The following is a 24,002-nucleotide window of genomic DNA, read 5'->3' as shown; positions in this document are numbered from 1 at the left end:
CACTGCCATTTTAGCATCTAATCTGGAATCAGCATAGTAGACACATGAACAGAGCCCGTGTCGGTACCTGTGTCAGTCAACTGGGCAACTACATTATTGAGACCCCGTGGGGTCCTGGATCTGCAAGAAAACTAATCTTTTATAGATCTCATAATTAAAATCTGACTATGGGAGAGTCACACTTTGCAAGTAGTTAACCCCTGAGCCATCGGCGGTGCCGACCCGGCTACCCTCATAACATTATTGTGTCCCTACTATATTTTCCTCCTGAGAGGAACTTCGGCTTCAGATAGGTTGACACACAAGCACCAACATTTCCCCATTGAACATATATACATATATAGTTATAAACATTATGTACATACACATCATATACAGCCATATATAAGACAGCACCTAAAGAAAAGTCTGTCAGGGAACACAGAGGGACAATCCAGCCCACACCTCAGCGACAATACATTTTTATATTTAATAAAAACTGCCCCCCCCCCTCGTTTTTAGCCCCTCTGGTCCGTGCTGCTGTGAGGAAGGACCAGCGCTGCTGTGAGGAGGAGGAAATGGCGCCGAGTAAGCAGTGAGGAAGAAGCTCCGCCCCCAACATGGCGCGCTTCTTCCCGCATTTTTTGTTATATTTTTTTATCCTGGCGGGGGTTTGCGGGCAGTGCCCGGGCACTGTAGACCTATGCCAGCCTTATTTGAGGTATATACTTGCTCCCCAGGGCGCCCCCCCCACCCCACCCCAGCGCCCTGCACCCACGATGTGTACTGTCTGGGAGCCAGGCGCGCACTGAGCAAAGCCGGTGCGCGGTACCTCTTATATGCCGTCTTTAGATGAAGAGAAGTCTTTTCCTCTTATACTCACCTGTCTTCTGGCTTGAAGTGGGGGGACGGCAAGCTGTGGGAGGGAGCATCCAGGAGAGCCCGGCGTTCGTCTCCCCTCAGGAGCTGAAGGCATCCTGTCAGCAGCAGCAGAGCCCTGGAACTCATCAGAAGTGGGTCTAGACTGCTCTCCCCTCTTGCCCACGAAGCAGAGAGTCTGTAGCCAGCAGATCTCCCCAAAATAAAAAACCTAACATTAAGTCTTTCAGAGAAACTCTAGGAGCTCCTCCTAGTGCCCTGTGTCTCATCCGGGCACATTTCTAAAACTGAGTCTGGTGGGGGATATAGAGGGAGGAGCCAGGTCACGCCCCTTTGAAAGTCTTAAAGTGCCCATGTCTCCTGCGGATCCCGTCTATACCCCAAGGTTCTTTGAGCGGCCCAACATCCTCTAAGACGAAATAGAAATATATATATATATATATCTGAGCGTTGGACCTCAGCTTACAATGTGTGCGACTGCTTGCTTTCTCCTAAGGGATATAGTGTTGCGACGTTCAGCGTACTTTTATCGTATATGTTTATAAGATGCGCCTTGCGTCCAAAGTATATATTAACGCTGGCACTGAAATGTTTATTTAGAAATAATTTGAAATTCACCGCACCCTGCATAGTGGGCACCCTGTATACTGAGCATCCTGTATAGTGGGCACCCTATACACTGGGCACCCTGTATAGTGACCTACATACGTATTGCACCACTGTGTTTGCTATTATCTTGGCCCAACCAAGCATCCCCATGTGCGCAGGATTATGTGTCTGCCTCAGTACAGAGGGTTCTAGGGGCCTAATTCAGACCTGATCGCTGGGCAGCGATTTTTGCACTGCTGCAATCAGATAGTCACCGCCTACAGGGGAGTGTATTTTAGCTGTGCAAGTGTGCGATCGCATGTGTAGCCGAGCTGTACAAACAGATCTTGTGCAGTCTCTGCGTAGCCCAGGACTTACTCAGCCGCTGCGATCACATCAGCCTGTCCTGGTCCGGAATTGATGTCAGGAACCTTCCCTGCTAACGCTTGGACACGCCTGCGTTTCTCCAACCACTCCCTGAAAACGGTCAGTTTACACCCACAAACGCCCTCTTCCTGTCAATCTCCTTGCGATCGACCGTGCGAACGGATCCGTCGCACAAACCCATCGCTGAGCGGCGATCCACTTTATACCCGTGTGACGCGCCTGCGCACTGCGGTGCATACGCATGCACAGTTTGTGCCTGAACGCACATATATAAATGGATTGAAGTGGTTTCTATATAGCTCCGCAGAGTTTTTATGAATTTCCTGTTTATACAAAATAGTCACGAAACAAACTTAAAAACAATCCCATTCAATATTGATCCGGTTACGGAAGGTGCGAATACCCGGAATGGAGCCAATCACTTACCAGCTCTGCAGTTGATCGAGGCAAGCGTTTGGTGGACCGCCGATGCAGGCCATTTGCTGTCTGCATTTCCACTCAACCAGTTCTTCACTAATGAGGGCTCTCTGTATATGCTCTGTGATATTTAGCAGTTCCGATATTTTGTGAACAATTTCCTGGTGGAGTCAAGTAATAAGTTTAATAATGATCACAAGCTACACTCCAAAAAGAAAACAGAAAATTATAATTACTGATCATTCCTATTCTTTGAAGAACTCGCTGATAACGGGTGGATATCCTTCTAGCTTAGGTGTCGGAATGTGCGTCGCTGGGAGAGATGAGGAGGTAAGCCCCTGCACTACAGAAAACAGATCACTGCCTGACCTATTACTAGAGACAAGAAAGACACAGGGGAAGAGGTGGAGCAACATTATACAATAAACCCCTGCAGTACAGAAAACAGATCACTGCCTGACCTATTACTCGAGACAAGAAAGACACAGGGGAAGAGGTGGAGCAACATTATACAATAAGCCCCTGCACTACAGAAAACAGATCACTGCCTGACCTATTACTCGAGACAAGAAAGACACAGGGGAAGAGGTGGAGCAACATTATACAATAAGCCCCTGCACTACAGAAAACAGATCACTGCCTGACCTATTACTAGAGACAAGAAAGACACAGGGGAAGAGGTGGAGCAACATTATACAATAAGCCCCTGCACTACAGAAAACAGAACACTGCCTGACCTATTACTAGAGACAAGAAAGACACAGGGGAAGAGGGGGAGCAACATTATACAATAAGCCCCTGCACTACAGAAAACAGAACACTGCCTGACCTATTACTAGAGACAAGAAAGACACAGGGGAAAAGGAGGAGCAACATTATACAATAAGCCCCTGCACTACAGAAAGCAGAACCCTGCAACGCCTATTACTAGAGACAAGAAAGACACAGGGGAAGAGGAGGAGCTACATTATACAATAAGCCCCTGCACTACAGAAAACAGAACACTGCCTGACCTATTACTAGAGACAAGAAAGACACAGGGGAAGAGGTGGAGCAACATTATACAATAAACCCCTGCAGTACAGAAAACAGATCACTGCCTGACCTATTACTCGAGACAAGAAAGACACAGGGGAAGAGGTGGAGCAACATTATACAATAAGCCCCTGCACTACAGAAAACAGATCACTGCCTGACCTATTACTCGAGACAAGAAAGACACAGGGGAAGAGGTGGAGCAACATTATACAATAAGCCCCTGCACTACAGAAAACAGATCACTGCCTGACCTATTACTAGAGACAAGAAAGACACAGGGGAAGAGGTGGAGCAACATTATACAATAAGCCCCTGCACTACAGAAAACAGAACACTGCCTGACCTATTACTAGAGACAAGAAAGACACAGGGGAAGAGGGGGAGCAACATTATACAATAAGCCCCTGCACTACAGAAAACAGAACACTGCCTGACCTATTACTAGAGACAAGAAAGACACAGGGGAAAAGGAGGAGCAACATTATACAATAAGCCCCTGCACTACAGAAAGCAGAACCCTGCAACGCCTATTACTAGAGACAAGAAAGACACAGGGGAAGAGGAGGAGCTACATTATACAATAAGCCCCTGCACTACAGAAAACAGAACACTGCCTGACCTATTACTAGAGACAAGAAAGACACAGGGGAAAAGGAGGAGGTACATTATACAATAAGCCCCTGCACTACAGAAAACAGAACACTGCCTGACCTATTACTAGAGACAAGAAAGACACAGGGGAAAAGGAGGAGGTACATTATACAATAAGCCCCTGCACTACAGAAAGCAGAACCCTGCAACGCCTATTACTAGAGACAAGAAAGACACAGGGGAAGAGGTGGAGCGACATTATACAATAAGCCCCTGCACTACAGAAAACAGAACACTGCCTGACCTATTACTAGAGACAAGAAAGACACAGGGGAAGAGGGGGAGCAACATTATACAATAAGCCCCTGCACTACAGAAAACAGAACACTGCCTGACCTATTACTAGAGACAAGAAAGACACAGGGGAAAAGGAGGAGCAACATTATACAATAAGCCCCTGCACTACAGAAAGCAGAACCCTGCAACGCCTATTACTAGAGACAAGAAAGACACAGGGGAAGAGGAGGAGCTACATTATACAATAAGCCCCTGCACTACAGAAAACAGAACACTGCCTGACCTATTACTAGAGACAAGAAAGACACAGGGGAAAAGGAGGAGGTACATTATACAATAAGCCCCTGCACTACAGAAAGCAGAACCCTGCAACGCCTATTACTAGAGACAAGAAAGACACAGGGGAAGAGGGGGAGCAACATTATACAACAAGCCTCTGCACTACAGAAAACAGAACGCTGCATGACCTATTACTAGAGACAAGAAAGACACAGGGGAAGAGGGGGAGCAACATTATAGAACAAGCCCCTGCACTACAGAAAACAGAACGCTGCCTGACCTATTACTAGACACAAGAAAGACACAGGGGAAAAGGAGGAGGTACATTATACAATAAGCCCCTGCACTACAGAAAACAGAACCCTGCAACGTCTATTACTAGAGACAAGAAAGACACAGGGGAAGAGGAGGAGCTACATTATACAATAAGCCCCTGCAGTACAGAAAACAGAACACTGCCTGACCTATTACTAGAGACAAGAAAGACACAGGGGAAGAGGGGGAGCAACATTATACAATAAGCCCCTGCACTACAGAAAACAGAACACTGCCTGACCTATTACTAGAGACAAGAAAGACACAGGGGAAGAGGTGGAGCAACATTATACAATAAGCCCCTGCACTACAGAAAACAGAACCCTGCAACGCCTATTACTAGAGACAAGAAAGACACAGGGGAAGAGGGGGAGCAACATTATACAATAAACCCCATGCACTACAGAAAATACAACACTGCCTGACCTATTACTAGAGACAAGAAAGACACAGGGGAAGAGGGGGAGCAACAATATACAATAAGCCCCTGCACTACAGGAAACAGCAGAACCCTGCTTGACCTATATATTACTACACACAGGAAAAGACACAGGGGAAGAGGGGGAGCTACATTATACACAATCCTGATTAATTCTAATATTCTGATACCTTTGAAAAAGCTGCAAGCTCTATGCAGCGAAACGCGTCAGAAATTACCCATTGGAACAGGACAATCTTCACTTGGATCCGAACCAGCCCTCACCATCTACCAGTCATCCAGAGGAGTCACAGAGAGGCACCATCTAATCACTGCATTGCATGAGGTACTCACCTATTTATGGGACACGCTATTCAATCCTCTAGTGGTGTATGGACATAATATTGGACTCTCTAATTTCATATATAAGAAAAAGACTCTCTAAATTGGACTTTTACTGGACTTTTACATCACTCAAGGGCACTATTTGGAACGGATCCCCCATATTGCACTATGTTATATGTCCTGACCCAGTATCTAGGGTAACTTATTTTTCTTTTTTATGAATTTATGTGGCATAATAATCATTGCACAGAACACTGTTTTTAATGAATTGATTTTTAATAAATTGTTTTAAATTAACACATTTAGTGTAATCACATTGTTCTTTCCTCTTGGAGCGCAGCCTTCCCTCCTATCTTTTTCTTGTTGTACATTGGGAGTGACTTCCCTCTATATACTGGCTGCTACTTAGCGGAGCACCTCACCTCACAGCGCCTGAATATTTTTGGGTATTATTTATTACCTTTTCTTGCATTCATTCTAATATCTACCTGTCTATCCGTACATACGTAGAGGGCAAGCTACCCATAGTAATGGCTGCCATAGAGTATTGGAGGGTAAACTGGTATTTTTACAACAACATAATAAATGCACATTCCATCTCTGAATCAAAACAACCCCCATAACTGAAAGTCACAGTAATGCTATATACAGGTATACGCCAGGACACCCGCTGGCGGCACGTCCTTCTCAGGACACTGCAACACTGCAGGACACTGGCACAATGGAGCCAGTACGTCGGAGATCCTGGGGACTCGGAATGCCAGTGGCCTTAAGATGTGCAATGACGAGAGCAGGGGGCTGGGCAGACATAGCACCTAGCTTGTAATCTACTCACAAATCTCCGTTCTGGTTATTTTTGACCACAACAGTGCAGAGGAGGTGGACTATTTTCTATCCAACCATGGGATTACAATTTCCTTATTAAAGTCAAAAAGACAAACGTGTTTTTTTTTAAATTGCAGATTACTAGTGCCGAAACATTCGACACATGCACCGAGACCTTCAGACACAGGCTGAGACCTTCAGACACAGGCTGAGACCTTCAGACACAGGCTGAGACCTTCAGACACAGGCTGAGACCTTCAGACACAGGCTGAGACCTTCAGACACAGGCTGAGACCTGCAGACACAGGCTGAGACCTGCAGACACATGCACCGAGACCTGCAGACACATGCACCGAGACCTGCAGACACATGCACCGAGACCTGCAGACACATGCACCGAGACCTGCAGACACATGCACCGAGACCTGCAGACACATGCACCGAGACCTGCAGACACATGCACCGAGACCTGCAGACACATGCACCGAGACCTGCAGACACATGCACCGAGACCTGCAGACACATGCACCGAGACCTTCAGACACATGCACAGAGACCTTCAGACACATGCACAGAGACCTTCAGACACATGCACAGAGACCCTCAGACACATGCACAGAGACCTTCAGACACAAGCTGAGACCTTTAGACACAAGCTGAGACCTTTAGACACAAGCTGTGACCTTCAGACACAAGCTGAGACCTGCAGACACAAGCTGAGACCTGCAGACACAGGCACAGAGACCTTCAGACACATGCACCGAGACCTTCAGACACATGCACCGAGACCTTCAGACACATGCACCGAGACCTTCAGACACATGCACCGAGACCTGCAGACACATGCACCGAGACCTGCAGACACATGCACCGAGACCTGCAGACACATGCACCGAGACCTGCAGACACATGCACCGAGACCTGCAGACACAGGCTGAGACCTGCACCGAGACCTTCAGACACATGCACCGAGACCTTCAGACACATGCACCGAGACCTTCAGACACATGCACCGAGACCTTCAGACACATGCACCGAGACCTTCAGACACAGGCTGAGACCTTCAGACACAAGCTGAGACCTTTAGACACAAGCTGAGACCTTCAGACACAAGCTGAGACCTGCAGACACAGGCACCGAGACCTTCAGACACATGCACCGAGACCTTCAGACACATGCACCGAGACCTTCAGACACATGCACCGAGACCTTCAGACACATGCACCGAGACCTTCAGACACAGGCTGAGACCTTCAGACACAAGCTGAGACCTTCAGACACAGGCTGAGACCTGCAGACACAGGCTGAGACCTGCAGACACAGGCTGAGTCCTTCAGACATAGGCTGAGACCTGCAGACACAGGCTGAGACCTGCAGACACAGGCTGAGACCTGCAGACACAGGCTGAGACCTTCTCAAGGAGCTTTTTAGTTATTTCTTCCTTATCCTTGTTCACAACCTAGTTACAGCTTTATCATTTATTTTTTAAAACAACGCGCAGCTCGCAAGTGGACTGTGTAATAGTATCATGTTATTACTATCATTATTATCATTTATTTATATGGTGACACATGGGATCCGCAGCGCCCAATTACAGAGTAAACAAATAAGCAAAACGTGAAGACAGTGACTTACAGCTCAATACAATATAGGACAAGTACAGGGTATATAAACATAGCTGCGTCAGTAAACAGCACTGAAATAAGGATCAGGGTGGCAGAAAACTGAAGGATTTGGTGCCATCAAAGGGAGTATTGAAAAGAAGATAAGTTAAGCAAGAGACGTAAAAGCACATGAGGGAAGAGGACCCTGCTCGTGAGAGCTTACATTCTAAAGGTGAGGGGCAGACAGACAGGGATGACACATGGTAGACAGTGAGTATGGGACAGAGGGTTAGGATAGGAGTTGGCTGGGTTTGGTAAAGAAATGGATCTTGAGAGCCCGTTTGAAGTTTTGTAGAGAGGTGGAGAGTCTGAGGGGGAGAGGGAGGGAATTCCAGAGAAAGGGAGCAGCATGTGAAAAATCTTGGAGATAGGAGTGGGAGGAAGCAATCAGAAGACAGGAGAGGCGGCGTGCATTAGCAGAGCGAAGAGGACGGGTGGGAGTGTAAAGGGAGATAAGGTCAGAGATGTAAATGGGAGAGGAGTGGGTGAGGGCTTTCTAATTGAGTGTGAGAAATTTGAATTGGATTCTGAAAGGGAAGGGAAGCCAGTGAAGGGCTTGTAGGAGAGGGGAGGTGGATGTAGTGCGTTTGGTGAGGAGGATGAGCTGGGCTGCAGCATTGAGGATAGACTGGAGTGGAGAGAGGGATGCCAGGAAGAGATTACAGTAGTCCAGTCTGGAGATGACCAGTGAGTGGATGAGGGTCTTGGTGGCATCCTGGGTGAGAAAGGGTCTGATCTGGAAATGTTTTTGAGATGAAAATGACAGGGTTGTGAGAGGTGCTGAATGTGTGGTTTGAAGGAGAGGGAGGAGTTAAGGATTACTCCAAGACAGCGCACTTGGGGGCTAGAGGAGATAGTCGTGCCATCGGCATCTATAGATAATAAGATTGTGGGAGGTGAGGTTATGCAGGAGGGAGGGAAGACGATCAGCTCTGTGTTAGACATTTTAAGTTTACGAATGCGCTGGAACATCCAGGAAAAGGTAGCAGAGAGACAGTTGGAGATACGAGTGAGGAGAGCCGGGGAGAGATCAGGGGAGGAAAGGAAGATTTGATTGTGATTAGCATAGAGATGATATTGGAAGTCAAAAGAGCTAATGAGTTCACCTAAAGAGGATGTATAGAGAGAGAAAAGGAGAGGACCAAGAACAGAGCCTTGGGGGACACCTACAGTTAGTGGAAGTGGGGGTGGAGGTAGCATCATGAGAGGAGACAGAGAAGGAACGATCAGAGAGGTAGGAGGACAGCCAGGAGAGGGCAGTATCACGCAGACCAAGGGAGTGATGAATTTGCAGGAGGAGAGGGTGGTCCACAGTGTCAAAAGCAGCAGAGAGGTCAAGTAGAATAAGCAGAGAGTAGTGTCCCTTAGATTTAGCAGATAGGAGGTTATTGCAGACTTTTGTGAGGGCAGTCTCAGTGGAGTGGAGAGGACAGAAGCCAGACTAGAATGGGTCAAGTAATAGTGTGAGGAAAGAAAGGAAGTAAGGCGGTTGTAGACAATACGCTCAAGGAGTTTGGAGGCAAAACGGAGGAGAGAGATGGGTCAGTAGTTGGAGAGGGTGTCTGGATCAAGGGTAGGTTTCTTAAGAATAGGAGAGATGAGTGCATGCTTGAAGGCAGGGGGGACAGTACCTGATGAGAGGGAGAGATTGAGGAGGTGGGCAAGATGGGAGCAGGCAGAAAGAGAGAGTTAGTGGAGGAGGCTGGAGGGGATAGGGACAAGTGGGGAGGTGGAGGGGGTTGATAACCAGATGAGGACCATGACTTCCTCTTCAGATACAGGGAAGAAAGATGTCAGAGTTGGTGAGAGGGATGGGGAGGGGGTGATAAGGGATAGGAGGTGGTTGGTTGCTGATGGTCTGGTGTGATGTCCTGACATATGGAGTCAATTATGGATGTGAAATAAGTGGCAAAGTCAAGATCAGAGAGTGAGGGGGGGGAGAGGAGATAGGGGTGGGCAGAGAAGGGAGTTGAGGGTGAGCCGGGGGTTGGAAGACTGGGAGGAGATTAGGTTTTTGAAATAAGAATTTACTTACCGATAATTCTATTTCTCGTAGTCCGTAGTGGATGCTGGGAACTCTGTAAGGACCATGGGGAATAGCGGCTCCGCAGGAGACTGGGCACAAAAGAAAAGCTTTAGGACTACCTGGTGTGCACTGGCTCCTCCCCCTATGACCCTCCTCCAAGCCTCAGTTAGGATACTGTGCCCGGACGAGCGTACACAATAAGGAAGGATTCATGAATCCCGGGGAAGACTCATACCAGCCACACCGTACAACTTGTGATATGAACCCAGTTAACAGCATGATAATAGAGGAGCCTCTGAATAGATGGCTCACAACAACAATAACCCGATTTAGTTAACAATAACTATGTACAAGTATTGCAGACAATCCGCACTTGGGATGGGCGCCCAGCATCCACTACGGACTACGAGAAATAGAATTATCGGTAAGTAAATTCTTATTTTCTCTGACGTCCTAGTGGATGCTGGGAACTCCGTAAGGACCATGGGGATTATACCAAAGCTCCCAAACGGGCGGGAGAGTGCGGATGACTCTGCAGCACCGAATGAGAGAACTCCAGGTCCTCCTCAGCCAGGGTATCAAATTTGTAGAATTTAGCAAACGTGTTTGCCCCTGACCAAGTAGCTGCTCGGCAAAGTTGTAAAGCCGAGACCCCTCGGGCAGCCGCCCAAGATGAGCCCACCTTCCTTGTGGAATGGGCTTTTACAGATTTTGGCTGTGGCAGGCCTGCCACAGAATGTGCAAGCTGAATTGTACTACAAATCCAACGAGCAATAGTCTGCTTAGAAGCAGGAGCACCCAGCTTGTTGGGTGCATACAGGATAAACAGCGAGTCAGATTTTCTGACTCCAGCCGTCCTGGAAACATATATTTTCAGGGCCCTGACTACGTCCAGCAACTTGGAGTCCTCCAAGTCCCTAGTAGCCGCAGGTACCACAATAGGCTGGTTCAGGTGAAACGCTGAAACCACCTTAGGGAGAAATTGAGGACGAGTCCTCAATTCTGCCCTGTCCGTATTCAAACCAATGTGATTTTAGGAACCCCAAAACTACATTGAGATCCCAAGGTGCCACTGGAGGCACAAAAGGAGGCTGTATATGCAGTACCCCCTTGACAAACGTCTGAACTTCAGGAACTGAAGCCAGTTCTTTCTGGAAGAAAATCGACAGGGCCGAAATTTGAACCTTAATGGACCCCAATTGTAGGCCCATAGACACTCCTGTTTGCAGGAAATGCAGGAATCGACCCCGTTGAAATTCCTCTGTAGGGGCCTTCCTGGCCTCGCACCACGCAACATATTTACGCCAAATGCGATGATAATGCTTTGCGGTTACATCCTTTCTGGCTTTAATCAAAGTAGGGATGACTTCATCTGGAATGCCTTTTTCCTTCAGGATCCGGCGTTCAACCGCCATGCCGTCAAACGCAGCCGCGGTAAGTCTTGGAACAGACAGGGTCCTTGCTGGAGCAGGTCCCTTCTTAGAGGTAGAGGCCACGGGTCCTCTGTGAGCATCTCTTGAAGTTCCGGGTACCAAGTCCTTCTTGGCCAATCCGGAGCCACGAGTATAGTTCTTACTCCTCTCCGTCTTATAATTCTCAGTACCTTGGGTATGAGAGGCAGAGGGGGGAACACATACACTGACTGGTACACCCACGGTGTTACCAGAGCGTCCACAGCTATTGCCTGAGGGTCCCTTGACCTGGCGCAATACCTGTCTAGTTTTTTGTTGAGGCGGGACGCCATCATGTCCACCTTTGGTTTTTCCCAACGGTTCACAATCATGTGGAAGACTTCTGGGTGAAGTCCCCACTCTCCCGGGTGGAGGTCGTGCCTGCTGAGGAAGTCTGCTTCCCAGTTGTCCACTCCCGGAATGAACACTGCTGACAGTGCTATCACATGATTTTCCGCCCAGCGAAGAATCCTTGCAGCTTCTGCCATTGCCCTCCTGCTTCTTGTGCCGCCCTGTCTGTTTACGTGGGCGACTGCCGTGATGTTGTCTGACTGGATCAGCACCGGCTGACCCTGAAGCAGCGGTCTTGCTAGGCTTAGAGCATTGTAAATGGCCCTTAGCTCCAGGATATTTATGTGAAGTGATGTCTCCAGGCTTGACCACAAGCCCTGGAAATTCCTTCCCTGTGTGACTGCTCCCCAGCCTCGCAGGCTGGCATCCGTGGTCACCAGGACCCAGTCCTGAATGCAGAATCTGCGGCCCTCTAGAAGATGAGCACTCTGTAACCACCACAGGAGAAACACCCTTGTCTTTGGTGACAGGGTTATCCGCTGATGCATCTGAAGATGCGATCCGGACCATTTGTCCAGCAGGTCCCACTGGAAAGTTCTTGCGTGGAATCTGCCGAATGGGATTGCTTCGTAGGAAGCCACCATTTTTCCCAGGACCCTTGTGCATTGATGCACTGAGACTTGGCCTGGTTTTAGGAGGTTTCTGACTAGCTCGGATAACTCCCTGGCTTTCTCCTCCGGGAGAAACACCTTTTTCTGGACTGTGTCCAGGATCATCCCTAGGAATAGAAGACGCGTCGTCGGGATCAGCTGCGATTTTGGAATATTGAGAATCCAACCGTGCTGCCGCAACACTACTTGAGATAGTGCTACCCCGACTTCTAACTGTTCCCTGGATCTTGCCCTTATCAGGAGATCGTCCAAGTAAGGGATAACTAAAACTCCCTTCCTTCGAAGGAGTATCATCATTTCGGCCATTACTTTGGTAAAGACCCGGGTGCCGTGGACAATCCAAACGGCAGCGTCTGAAACTGATAGTGACAGTTCTGTACCACAAACCTGAGGTACCCTTGGTGAGAAGGGTAAATTGGGACATGGAGGTAAGCATCCTTGATGTCCAGAGACACCATATAATCCCCTTCTTCCAGGTTCGCAATCACCGCTCTGAGTGACTCCATCTTGAATTTGAACCTCTGTATGTAAGTGTTCAAGGATTTTAGATTTAAAATAGGTCTCACCGAGCCGTCCGGCTTCGGTACCACAAACAGCGTGGAATAATACCCCTTTCCCTGTTGCAGGAGGGGTACCTTGATTATCACCTGCTGGGAATACAGCTTGTGAATGGCTTCCAATACCGCCTCCCTGTCGGAGGGAGACGTCGGTAAAGCAGACTTTAGGAAACGGCGAGGGGGAGACGTCTCGAATTCCAATTTGTACCCCTGAGATACCACCTGAAGGATCCAGGGGTCCACTTGTGAGTGAGCCCACTGCGCGCTGAAATTCTTGAGACGGGCCCCCACCGTGCCTGAGTCCGCTTGTAAAGCCCCAGCGTCAGCTGAGGACTTGGCAGAGGCGGGAGAGGGCTTCTGTTCCTGGGAACTGGCTGTTTGCTGCAGCCTTTTCCCTCTCCCCCTGCCACGGGGCAGAAATGAGGAGCCTTTTGCTCGCTTGCCCTTATGGGGCCAAAAGGATTGCGCCTGATAATACGGAGTCTTCTTATGTTGAGAGGCTACCTGGGGTAAAAATGTGGATTTCCCAGCAGTTGCCGTGGCTACCAGGTCTGATAGACCTACCCCAAATAACTCCTCCCCTTTATAAGGCAATACTTCCATATGCCTTTTGGAATCCGCATCACCTGACCACTGCCGCGTCCATAACCCTCTTCTGGCAGAAATGGACAGCGCACTAACTCTTGATGCCAGACGGCAGATATCCCTCTGTGCATCACGCATATATAGAAGTGCATCTTTTAAATGCTCTATAGTCAGTAATATACTGTCCCTGTCTAGGGTATCAATATTGTCAGTCAGGGAATCCGACCAAGCCACCCCAGCACTGCACATCCAGGCTGAGGCGATTGCTGGTCGCAGTATAACTCCCGTGTGAGTGTATATACATTTTAGGATATTCTCCTGCTTTCTGTCAGCAGGTTCCTTAAGGGCGGCCGTCTCAGGAGAGGGTAGTGCCACCTGTTTAGACAAGCGTGTGAGCGCTTTATCCACCCTAGGGGGTGTTTCCCAACGTGCCCTATCCTCTGGCGGGAAAGGGTATGATGCCAATAACCTTTTAGGAATTATCAGTTTTTTATCGGGGGAAACCCACGCTTCATCACACACTTCATTTAATTCCTCAGATGCAGGAAAAACTACAGGCAGTTTTTTCTCACCAAACATAATACCCTTTTTAGTGGTACTTGTATTATCAGAAATATGTAAAACATTTTTCATTGCCTCAATCATGTAACGTGTGGCCCTACTGGAAGTCACATTCGTCTCTTCATCGTCGACACTGGAGTCAGTATCCGTTTCGGCATCTGTGTCTGCCATCTGAGGTAACGGGCGTTTTAGAGCCCCTGATGGCCTTTGAGACGCCTGGACAGGCACAAGCTGAGTAGCCGGCTGCCTCATGTCATCAACCGTCTTTTGTAAAGAGCTGACACTGTCACGTAAGTCCTTCCATAAGCCCATCCACTCAGGTGTCGACTCCCTAGGAGGTAACATCTCTATTACAGGCAATTGCTCCGCCTCCACATAATTTTCCTCCTCAAACATGTCGACACAATCGTACCGACACACAGCACACACACAGGGAATGCTCTGATAGAGGACAGGACCCCACTAGCCCTTTGGGGAGACAGAGGGAGAGTATGCCAGCACACACCAGAGCGTTATATATATATATATATAGGGTATATATATAGGGATACCACTATATAATAAGAATTTACTTACCGATAATTCTATTTCTCGGAGTCCGTAGTGGATGCTGGGGTTCCTGAAAGGACCATGGGGAATAGCGGCTCCGCAGGAGACAGGGCACAAAAAGTAAAGCTTTCCGATCAGGTGGTGTGCACTGGCTCCTCCCCCTATGACCCTCCTCCAAGCCTCAGTTAGGTACTGTGCCCGGACGAGCGTACACAATAAGGGAGGAATTTTGAATCCCGGGTAAGACTCATACCAGCCACACCAATCACACCGTACAACTTGTGATCAAACCCAGTTAACAGTATGATAACAGAGGAGCCTCTGAAAGATGGCTTCTTAACAATAACCCGAATTAGTTAACAATAACTATGTACAATTATTGCAGATAATCCGCACTTGGGATGGGCGCCCAGCATCCACTACGGACTCCGAGAAATAGAATTATCGGTAAGTAAATTCTTATTTTCTCTATCGTCCTAGTGGATGCTGGGGTTCCTGAAAGGACCATGGGGATTATACCAAAGCTCCCAAACGGGCGGGAGAGTGCGGATGACTCTGTAGCACCGAATGAGAGAACTCCAGGTCCTCCTTAGCCAGAGTATCAAATTTGTAAAATTTTACAAACGTGTTCTCCCCTGACCACGTAGCTGCTCGGCAAAGTTGTAATGCCGAGACCCCTCGGGCAGCCGCCCAAGATGAGCCCACCTTCCTTGTGGAGTGGGCCTTTACAGATTTAGGCTGTGGCAGGCCTGCCACAGAATGTGCAAGTTGGATTGTGCTACAGATCCAACGAGCAATCGTCTGCTTAGACGCAGGAGCACCCATCTTGTTGGGTGCATACAATATAAACAACGAGTCAGATTTTCTGACTCCAGCTGTCCTTGCAATATATATTTTTAATGCTCTGACAACGTCCAGTAACTTGGAGTCCTCCAAGTCACTTGTAGCCGCAGGCACTACAATAGGCTGGTTCAGATGAAATGCTGACACCACCTTAGGGAGAAAATGCGGACGAGTCCGCAGTTCTGCCCTGTCCGAATGGAAAATCAGATATGGGCTTTTGTAAGATAAAGCTGCCAGTTCTGACACTCTCCTGGCCGAAGCCAGGGCTAGTAACATGGTCACTTTCCATGTGAGATATTTTAAATCCACCTTTTTTAGTGGTTCAAACCAATGAGATTTTAGAAATTCCAAAACCACATTGAGATCCCACGGTGCCACTGGAGGCACCACAGGAGGCTGTATATGCAGCACTCCCTTAACAAAAGTCTGGACTTCAGGAACTGAAGCCAATTCTTTTTGAAAGAAAATCGACAGGGCCGAAATTTGAACCTTAATAGATCCCAATTTGAGACCCATAGACAATCCTGATTGCAGGAAATGTAGGAATCGACCCAGTTGAAATTCCTCCGTCGGAGCACTCCGATCCTCGCACCACGCAACATATCTTCGCCAAATGCGGTGATAGTGTTGCACGGTTACTTCCTTCCTTGCTTTAATCAAAGTAGGAATGACTTCTTCCGGCATGCCTTTTTCCTTTAGGATCCGGCGTTCAACCGCCATGCCGTCAAACGCAGCCGCGGTAAGTCTTGAAACAGACAGGGACCCTGCTGAAGCAAGTCCCTCCTTAGAGGTAGAGGCCACGGATCTTCCGTGATCATCTCTTGAAGTTCCGGGTACCAAGTCCTTCTTGGCCAATCCGGAACCACTAGTATCGTTCTTACGCCTCTTTGCCGTATAATTCTCAATACTTTTGGTATGAGAGGCAGAGGAGGAAACACATACACCGACTGGTACACCCAAGGCGTTACCAGCGCGTCCACAGCTATTGCCTGCGGATCTCTTGACCTGGCGCAATACCTGTCCAGTTTTTTGTTGAGGCGAGACGCCATCATGTCCACCATTGGTCTTTCCCAACGGGTTACCAGCATGTGGAAGACTTCCGGATGAAGTCCCCACTCTCCCGGGTGAAGGTCGTGTCTGCTGAGGAAGTCTGCTTCCCAGTTGTCCACTCCCGGGATGAACACTGCTGACAGTGCTATCACATGATTCTCTGCCCAGCGAAGAATCCTTGCAGCTTCTGCCATTGCACTCCTGCTTCTTGTGCCGCCCTGTCTGTTTACATGGGCGACTGCCGTGATGTTGTCCGACTGGATCAACACCGGTTTTCCTTGAAGCAGAGGTTCTGCCTGGCTTAGAGCATTGTAGATTGCTCTTAGTTCCAGAATGTTTATGTGAAGAGACGTTTCCAGGCTCGTCCACACTCCCTGGAAGTTTCTTCCTTGTGTGACTGCTCCCCAGCCTCTCAGGCTGGCGTCCGTGGTCACCAGGATCCAATCCTGTATGCCGAATCTGCGGCCCTCCAATAGATGAGCACTCTGCAACCACCACAGAAGAGATACCCTTGTCCTTGGAGACAGGGTTATCCGCTGGTGCATCTGAAGATGCGACCCTGACCATTTGTCCAACAGATCCCTCTGGAAAATTCGTGCATGGAATCTGCCGAATGGAATTGCTTCGTAAGAAGCCACCATTTTTCCCAGGACTCTTGTGCATTGATGTACAGACACCTTTCCTGGTTTTAGGAGGTTCCTGACAAGCTCGGATAACTCCTTGGCTTTTTCCTCCGGGAGAAAAACCTTTTTCTGAACCGTGTCCAGAATCATCCCTAGGAACAGCAGACGAGTTGTCGGCATTAACTGGGATTTTGGAATATTCAGAATCCAGCCGTGCTGTTTTAGCACTTCTTGAGACAGTGCTAATCCCCTCTCTAGCTGTTCTCTGGACCTTGCCCTTATTAGGAGATCGTCCAAGTATGGGATAATTAATACGCCTTTTCTTCGAAGAAGAATCATCATCTCGGCCATTACCTTTGTAAAGACCCGAGGTGCCGTGGACAATCCGAACGGCAGCGTCTGAAACTGATAGTGACAGTTTTGTACAACGAACCTGAGGTACCCCTGGTGTGAGGGGTAAATTGGAACGTGGAGGTACGCATCCTTGATGTCCAAGGACACCATAAAGTCCCCTTCTTCCAGGTTCGCTATCACTGCTCTGAGTGACTCCATTTTGAACTTGAACTTCTTTATGTACAGGTTCAAGGACTTCAGATTTAGAATAGGTCTTACCGAGCCGTCCGGCTTCGGTACCACAAATAGAGTGGAATAATACCCCTTTCCCTGTTGTAGAAGAGGTACCTTGACTATCACCTGCTGAGAGTACAGCTTGTGAATGGCTTCCAAAACCGTCTCCCTTTCTGAGGGGGACGTTGGTAAAGCAGACTTCAGGAAACGGCGAGGCGGATCTGTCTCTAGTTCCAACCTGTACCCCTGAGATATTATCTGCAGGATCCAGGGATCTACCTGCGAGTGAGCCCACTGCGCGCTGAAATTCTTGAGACGACCGCCCACCGCCCCCGAGTCCGCTTGAGAAGCCCCAGCGTCATGCTGAGGCTTTTGTAGAAGCGGGGGAGGGCTTCTGTTCCTGGGAAGGAGCTGCCTGTTGGTGTCTCTTCCCCCTTCCTCTGCCTCGTGGCAGATATGAATATCCCTTTGCTCTCTTGTTTTTAAAGGAACGAAAGGGCTGCGGTTGAAAAGTCGGTGTCTTTTTCTGTTGGGGAGTAGCTTGAGGTAAAAAGGTGGATTTCCCGGCTGTAGCCGTGGCCACCAAATCTGATAGACCGACTCCAAATAACTCCTCCCCTTTATACGGCAAAACTTCCATATGCCGTTTTGAGTCCGCATCGCCTGACCACTGTCGCGTCCATAAACTTCTTCTGGCCGAAATGGACATAGCACTTACCCGTGATGCCAGTGTGCAGATATCCCTCTGTGCATCACGCATATAAAGAAATGCATCCTTTATTTGCTCTAAAGACAGTAAAACATTGTCCCTATCCAGGGTATCAATATTTTCAATCAGGGACTCTGACCAAGCTACTCCAGCACTGCACATCCAGGCTGTCGCTATAGCTGGTCGTATTATAACACCTGTATGTGTGTATATACTTTTTTGGATATTTTCCATCCTCCTATCTGCTGGATCTTTAAGTGCGGCCGTCTCAGGAGAGGGTAACGCCACTTGTTTAGATAAGCGTGTGAGCGCCTTGTCCACCCTAGGAGGTGTTTCCCAGCGCGCCCTAACCTCTGACGGGAAAGGGTATAAAGCTAATAACTTCTTTGAAATTAGCATCTTTTTATCGGGGGCAACCCACGCTTCATCACATACATCATTTAGTTCTTCTGATTCAGGAAAAACTATAGGTAGTTTTTTCACACCCCACATAATACCCTGTTTAGTGGTACCTGTAGTATCAGCTAAATGTAACGCCTCCTTCATTGCCAAAATCATATAACGTGTGGCCCTACTGGAAAATACGGTTGATTCGTCACCGTCGCCACTGGAATCAGTGCCTGTGTCTGGGTCTGTGTCGACCGACTGAGGCAAAGGGCGTTTTACAGCCCCTGACGGTGTTTGAGGCGCCTGGACAGGCACTAACTGATTGTCCGGCCGTCTCATGTCGTCAAACGACTGCTTTAGCGTGTTGACACTATCCCGTAATTCCATAAATAAAGGCATCCATTCTGGTGTCGACCCCCTAGGAGGTGACATCCCCATATTTGGCAATTGCTCCGCCTCCACACCAATATCGTCCTCATACATGTCGACACACACGTACCGACACACAGCAGACACACAGGGAATGCTCTTAACGAAGACAGGACCCCACTAGCCCTTTGGGGAGACAGAGGGAGAGTTTGCCAGCACACACCAAAAGCGCTATATATGACAGGGATAGCCTTATAATAAGTGCTCCCTGTATAGCTGCTTTTATAATATAATTTTTGCCACTATTTTGCCCCCCCTCTCTTGTTTTACCCTGTTTCTGTAGTGCAGTGCAGGGGAGAGACCTGGGAGCCGTCCTGACCAGCGGAGCTGTGTAAGGAAAATGGCGCTGTGTGCTGAGGAGATAGGCCCCGCCCCTTTTCCGGCGGGCTCGTCTCCCGCTCTTTAGTGTATTCTGGCAGGGGTTAAATATCTCCATATAGCCCCCGGAGGCTATATGTGAGGTATTTTTTAGCCAAATAGGTTTTCATTTGCCTCCCAGGGCGCTCCCCTCCCAGCGCCCTGCACCCTCAGTGACTGCCGTGTGAAGTGTGCTGAGAGGAAAATGGCGCACAGCTGCAGTGCTGTGCGCTACCTTTAGAAGACTGAGGAGTCTTCTGCCGCCGATTCTGGACCTCTTCATGTTTCAGCATCTGCAAGGGGGCCGGCGGCGAGGCTCCGGTGACCATCCAGGCTGTACCTGTGATCGTCCCTCTGGAGCTGATGTCCAGTAGCCAAGAAGCCAATCCATCCTGCACGCAGGTGAGTTCACTTCTTCTCCCCTAAGTCCCTCGTTGCAGTGATCCTGTTGCCAGCAGGACTCACTGTAAAATAAAAAACCTAAGCTAAACTTTCTCTAAGCAGCTCTTTAGGAGAGCCACCTAGATTGCACCCTTCTCGGCCGGGCACAAAAATCTAACTAAGGCTTGGAGGAGGGTCATAGGGGGAGGAGCCAGTGCACACCACCTGATCGGAAAGCTTTACTTTTTGTGCCCTGTCTCCTGCGGAGCCGCTATTCCCCATGGTCCTTTCAGGAACCCCAGCATCCACTAGGACGATAGAGAAAATGTGTTTTCCCCTTATAGCTGCTGATATTATCAAACTGCGCCAAATTAGTGCACCCCCTCTCTTTTTTACCCTTTTCTGTAGTGCAGGACTGCAGGGGAGAGTCAGGGAGACGTCCTTCCAGCGGAGCTGTGAGGGAAAATGGCGCCTGTGTGCTGAGGAGATAGGCTCCGCACCCTTCTCGGCGGACTTTTCTCCCGCGTTTTGCTGTATTCTGGCAGGGGTTAAAATACATCCATATAGCCCTGGGGGTTATATGTGATGTATTTTCGCCAGCCAAGGTGTTTTTATTGCTGCTCAGGGCGCCCCCCCCTAGCGCCCTGCACCCTCAGTGACCGGAGTGTGAAGTGTGCCTGAGGAGCAATGGCGCACAGCTGCAGTGCTGTGCGCTACCTTGTTGAAGACTGATGTCTTCTGCCACCGATTTTCCGGACCTCTTCTTGCTTCTGGCTCTGTAAGGGGGCCGGCGGCGCGGCTCTGGGACCGGACTCCGAGGCTGGGCCTGTGTTCGGTCCCTCTGGAGCTAATGGTGTCCAGTAGCCTAAGAAGCCCAAGCTGGCTGCAAGCAGGCAGGTTCGCTTATTCTCCCCTTAGTCCCTCGATGCAGTGAGCCTGTTGCCAGCAGGTCTCACTGAAAATAAGAAACCTAAAACTAACTTTTTCTAAGAAGCTCAGGAGAGCCCCCTAGATTGCACCCTGCTCGGTCGGGCACAAAAATCTAACTGAGGCTTGGAGGAGGGTCATAGGGGGAGGAGCCAGTGCACACCAGGTAGTCCTAAAGCTTTACTTTTGTGCCCAGTCTCCTGCGGAGCCGCTATTCCCCATGGTCCTTACGGAGTTCCCAGCATCCACTAGGACGTCAGAGAAAGTATGATTGTTTAGCGGGGGAAAGGGCAGCACTGAAGGATGAAAAGATAAGATTGAAATGGAGGAAGTTTGCTTTAGAACGTGATTTCCTCTATTGCCACTCGGCAGTACATGGCAGATATCTGGTGCGTTTGGTGTGCAAGGTTTAAGGTGTCGATCGGCGAGGGTGAACAGTGGTTGGTGGGGCGACAGAGTCAAGAGCAGAATTAAGGGAGGCATTGTATAGGGAAGTGGCTTGTTCAGTACATGAGAGAGAGAGAAGTGAGTTGGACAGGGAGGATAGGGATAAGGGCCCTCATTCCGAGTTGTTCGCTCGCTAGCTGCTTTTAGCAGCTTTGCACACGCTAAACCGCCGCCCTCTGGGAGTGTATCTTAGCTTAGCAGAATTGCTAACGAAAGGTTAGCAGTTCTGCTATTAAAATTTTCCCTGCAGTTTCTGAGTAGCTCCAGACCTACTCCTAGAGTGCGATCACTGCAGACTGTTTGGTTCCTGGTTTGACGTCACAAACATGCCCTGCGTTCGGCAAGCCACTCCCCCGTTTCCCCAGCCACTCCTGCGTTTTCGTCTGGCACGCCTGCGTTTTTTTAGCACACTCCCGGAAAACGCTCAGTTACCACCCAGAAACACCCACTTCCCGTCAATCACTCAGCAGAGCGACTGAAAAGCGTCGCTCGGCCCTGTGTAAAATTACATAGTTTTGTGTGAAAGTACTTAGCGCGTGCGCCCTGCGGCCCATACGCATGCGCAGAAATGGCGGTTTTTAGCCTGATCGCAATTCTGCTAAAAACGGCAGCGAGCAAACAACTCGGAATGACCACCAAGGTGTCAATAGCCTCAATGTTACACTTAGTGATGGTAGCCTTAGGAGGTAGAGATGGGGAAGCAGAGAGAGACAAGTTAAAGGAGAGCAGGTGGTGGTTGGAACGGGGAAGAGGGGAGTTGGAGAAATCAGAAATATTACAGCGGTGAGTGAAGACCAGATCCAGTGAGCTCCCATTCACATGGGAGGGTGAGGAGGTCCACTGGGAGAGACCAAGAGAAGAAGTAAGGTTAAGGAGTTTAGAGGCAGATGATTTTGTGGGGATATCAATTGGGATGTTGAAGTCGCCTAAGATAATAGAGGGAATGTCGGAAGAGAGGAAGTGAGGAAGCCAGGAAGCAAAGTTGTCAAGGAATTTGGAGGGCATGCCATGGGGGCGGTAAATGACAGCTACTCGTAGATGGACCGGTTGGAAGAGGTGTATAGCATGGATCTCAAATGTAGAGAATGTAAGGGATGGTTCTGGGGAGATGAGTTGGTAGAAGTAGCTAGAGGGTAAAAGTATCCAAACCTGGCGACCCCCGGTTCGGGGTGTGTGTGAGAATGTGAGGCCCCCAGCAGAGAGAGCAGCAGGAGAAGTGGTGTCAGAGAGTAATCCAAGTTTCTGGGATGCCCAGGAGATGCAGGGAGCTGGAGATGAAAAGGTCATGGCTGGGGACCATATAGTTACACACACTTCTGGCATTCCATAGAGCACAGGATTTGAGTTTGAGAGAGAGATGCAAATGAGATTATCATTTATCAAAGCAAATATTCCACTCAATGCACATTCTGAAATCTAATGACACAATAATGCATCAACACAGAAATACCTTTCGTTTAATGGTGACTGTGATGGACATGTTGGTAAGAAGCAATTTTTCCTGTTTCAGCTCAGTTTGTGCCATTAGACTGTGCTCGTTTTCTGTAGAGCGAACACAGATGAAACGCAGATTACAGGGCGGCAGAGATTACAGTCTGATTTACTAGCATTGTCCAATAGCGGCACACTTAGTAATCAGGCAGCCCTCGTCCCAACAGTTTCCCCCCCCCCCCCCCCCCCGCCCCCCTTCTGAACAACCCTTAGCCGCCACAGTCACGGCAGCAGAGCATAAAGATCATGTAAGTGACACTGCCAGCTCAGGCTCCGGCCTCTGGTCCTGAAGCCGTGCGGTAGACAGTAATTCGCGCCAAGCAGTTGTAGCCATTAGACAAGTGCCACCACCGCTGTCTGAGCATAGTTACTCCTAACTACACAAAAGGGTTACTTACGATCATTATTCATTGGCTAGATCTGTCCAGGCATACGTATTCCTACCACTGCCCAGGGGTCCTACAATTGCACCCACAATGCTGCACGGAACCCCATGCAGAAATTGCCTTGCATCCAGAGTTGTACGCATTTATGTGACCGCAACTGTCGATGTGCTTGGCTTTCTAGCCATAATCAGTGCGCACTTGTACCCGTACACCCTACAGCTGATGCAAGAGACCCGCCTGAGAGGAGACGCACTTCTGCTGCTCCATTCCCACCACACATTCCAGTCCACGTGGCCAACGTGCACACACCCCGCTGTCATCCAGGTACGTCCCGTCAGCTGGAAGTGGAGATGCGTCTTAGTTGCGGTGACTCCCAACTGACCGTAGTCGCATGCGCTAAGCTCCGTAACATGCGCCGCGCGGAAATACGTAAGATCCACCCACAAAGCTGACTAGCATACAGCGCTGCAGCAGCTAACATAGTAGTAACATAGTAGCTGAGGTTAAAAAAAGACAAAAAGTCCATTGTGTACAACCTGTAATGTAAGCCTTACGATAATCTGAATATAACTATAGTTTACTATAATGACCCGGATGAAGTTATGTTTATTAGTCTTACAGCCACTATAATTCATGTTTTTTCTAATTTAAACTACAGTATCTTAAATGCTGTACCCTTGGATATTTCTTTC

General features: G+C 48.9%; 1 protein-coding gene across 2 annotated transcripts in view; it reads right to left on the bottom strand.

The window, feature by feature from the left end:
- STAT1 (signal transducer and activator of transcription 1) overlaps window positions 1–24,002 on the bottom strand; it is a 153,325-nt gene that overhangs the window by 92,567 nt on the left and 36,756 nt on the right. For both annotated transcript variants that reach the window (XM_063932754.1, XM_063932755.1), the window contains exons 7-8: window positions 22,884–22,975; window positions 2,260–2,411 (exon numbers count right to left, since the gene is read on the bottom strand). In XM_063932754.1, the coding sequence (XP_063788824.1) occupies window positions 2,260–2,411; window positions 22,884–22,975 (244 nt within the window). The remainder of the gene's footprint in view (window positions 1–2,259; window positions 2,412–22,883; window positions 22,976–24,002) is intronic.

Source organism: Pseudophryne corroboree, chromosome 7, assembly GCF_028390025.1.
Source record: "Pseudophryne corroboree isolate aPseCor3 chromosome 7, aPseCor3.hap2, whole genome shotgun sequence".
NCBI classification, from domain to species: domain Eukaryota; kingdom Metazoa; phylum Chordata; class Amphibia; order Anura; family Myobatrachidae; genus Pseudophryne; species Pseudophryne corroboree.
This window is presented reverse-complemented; position numbering and strand designations above follow the sequence as displayed.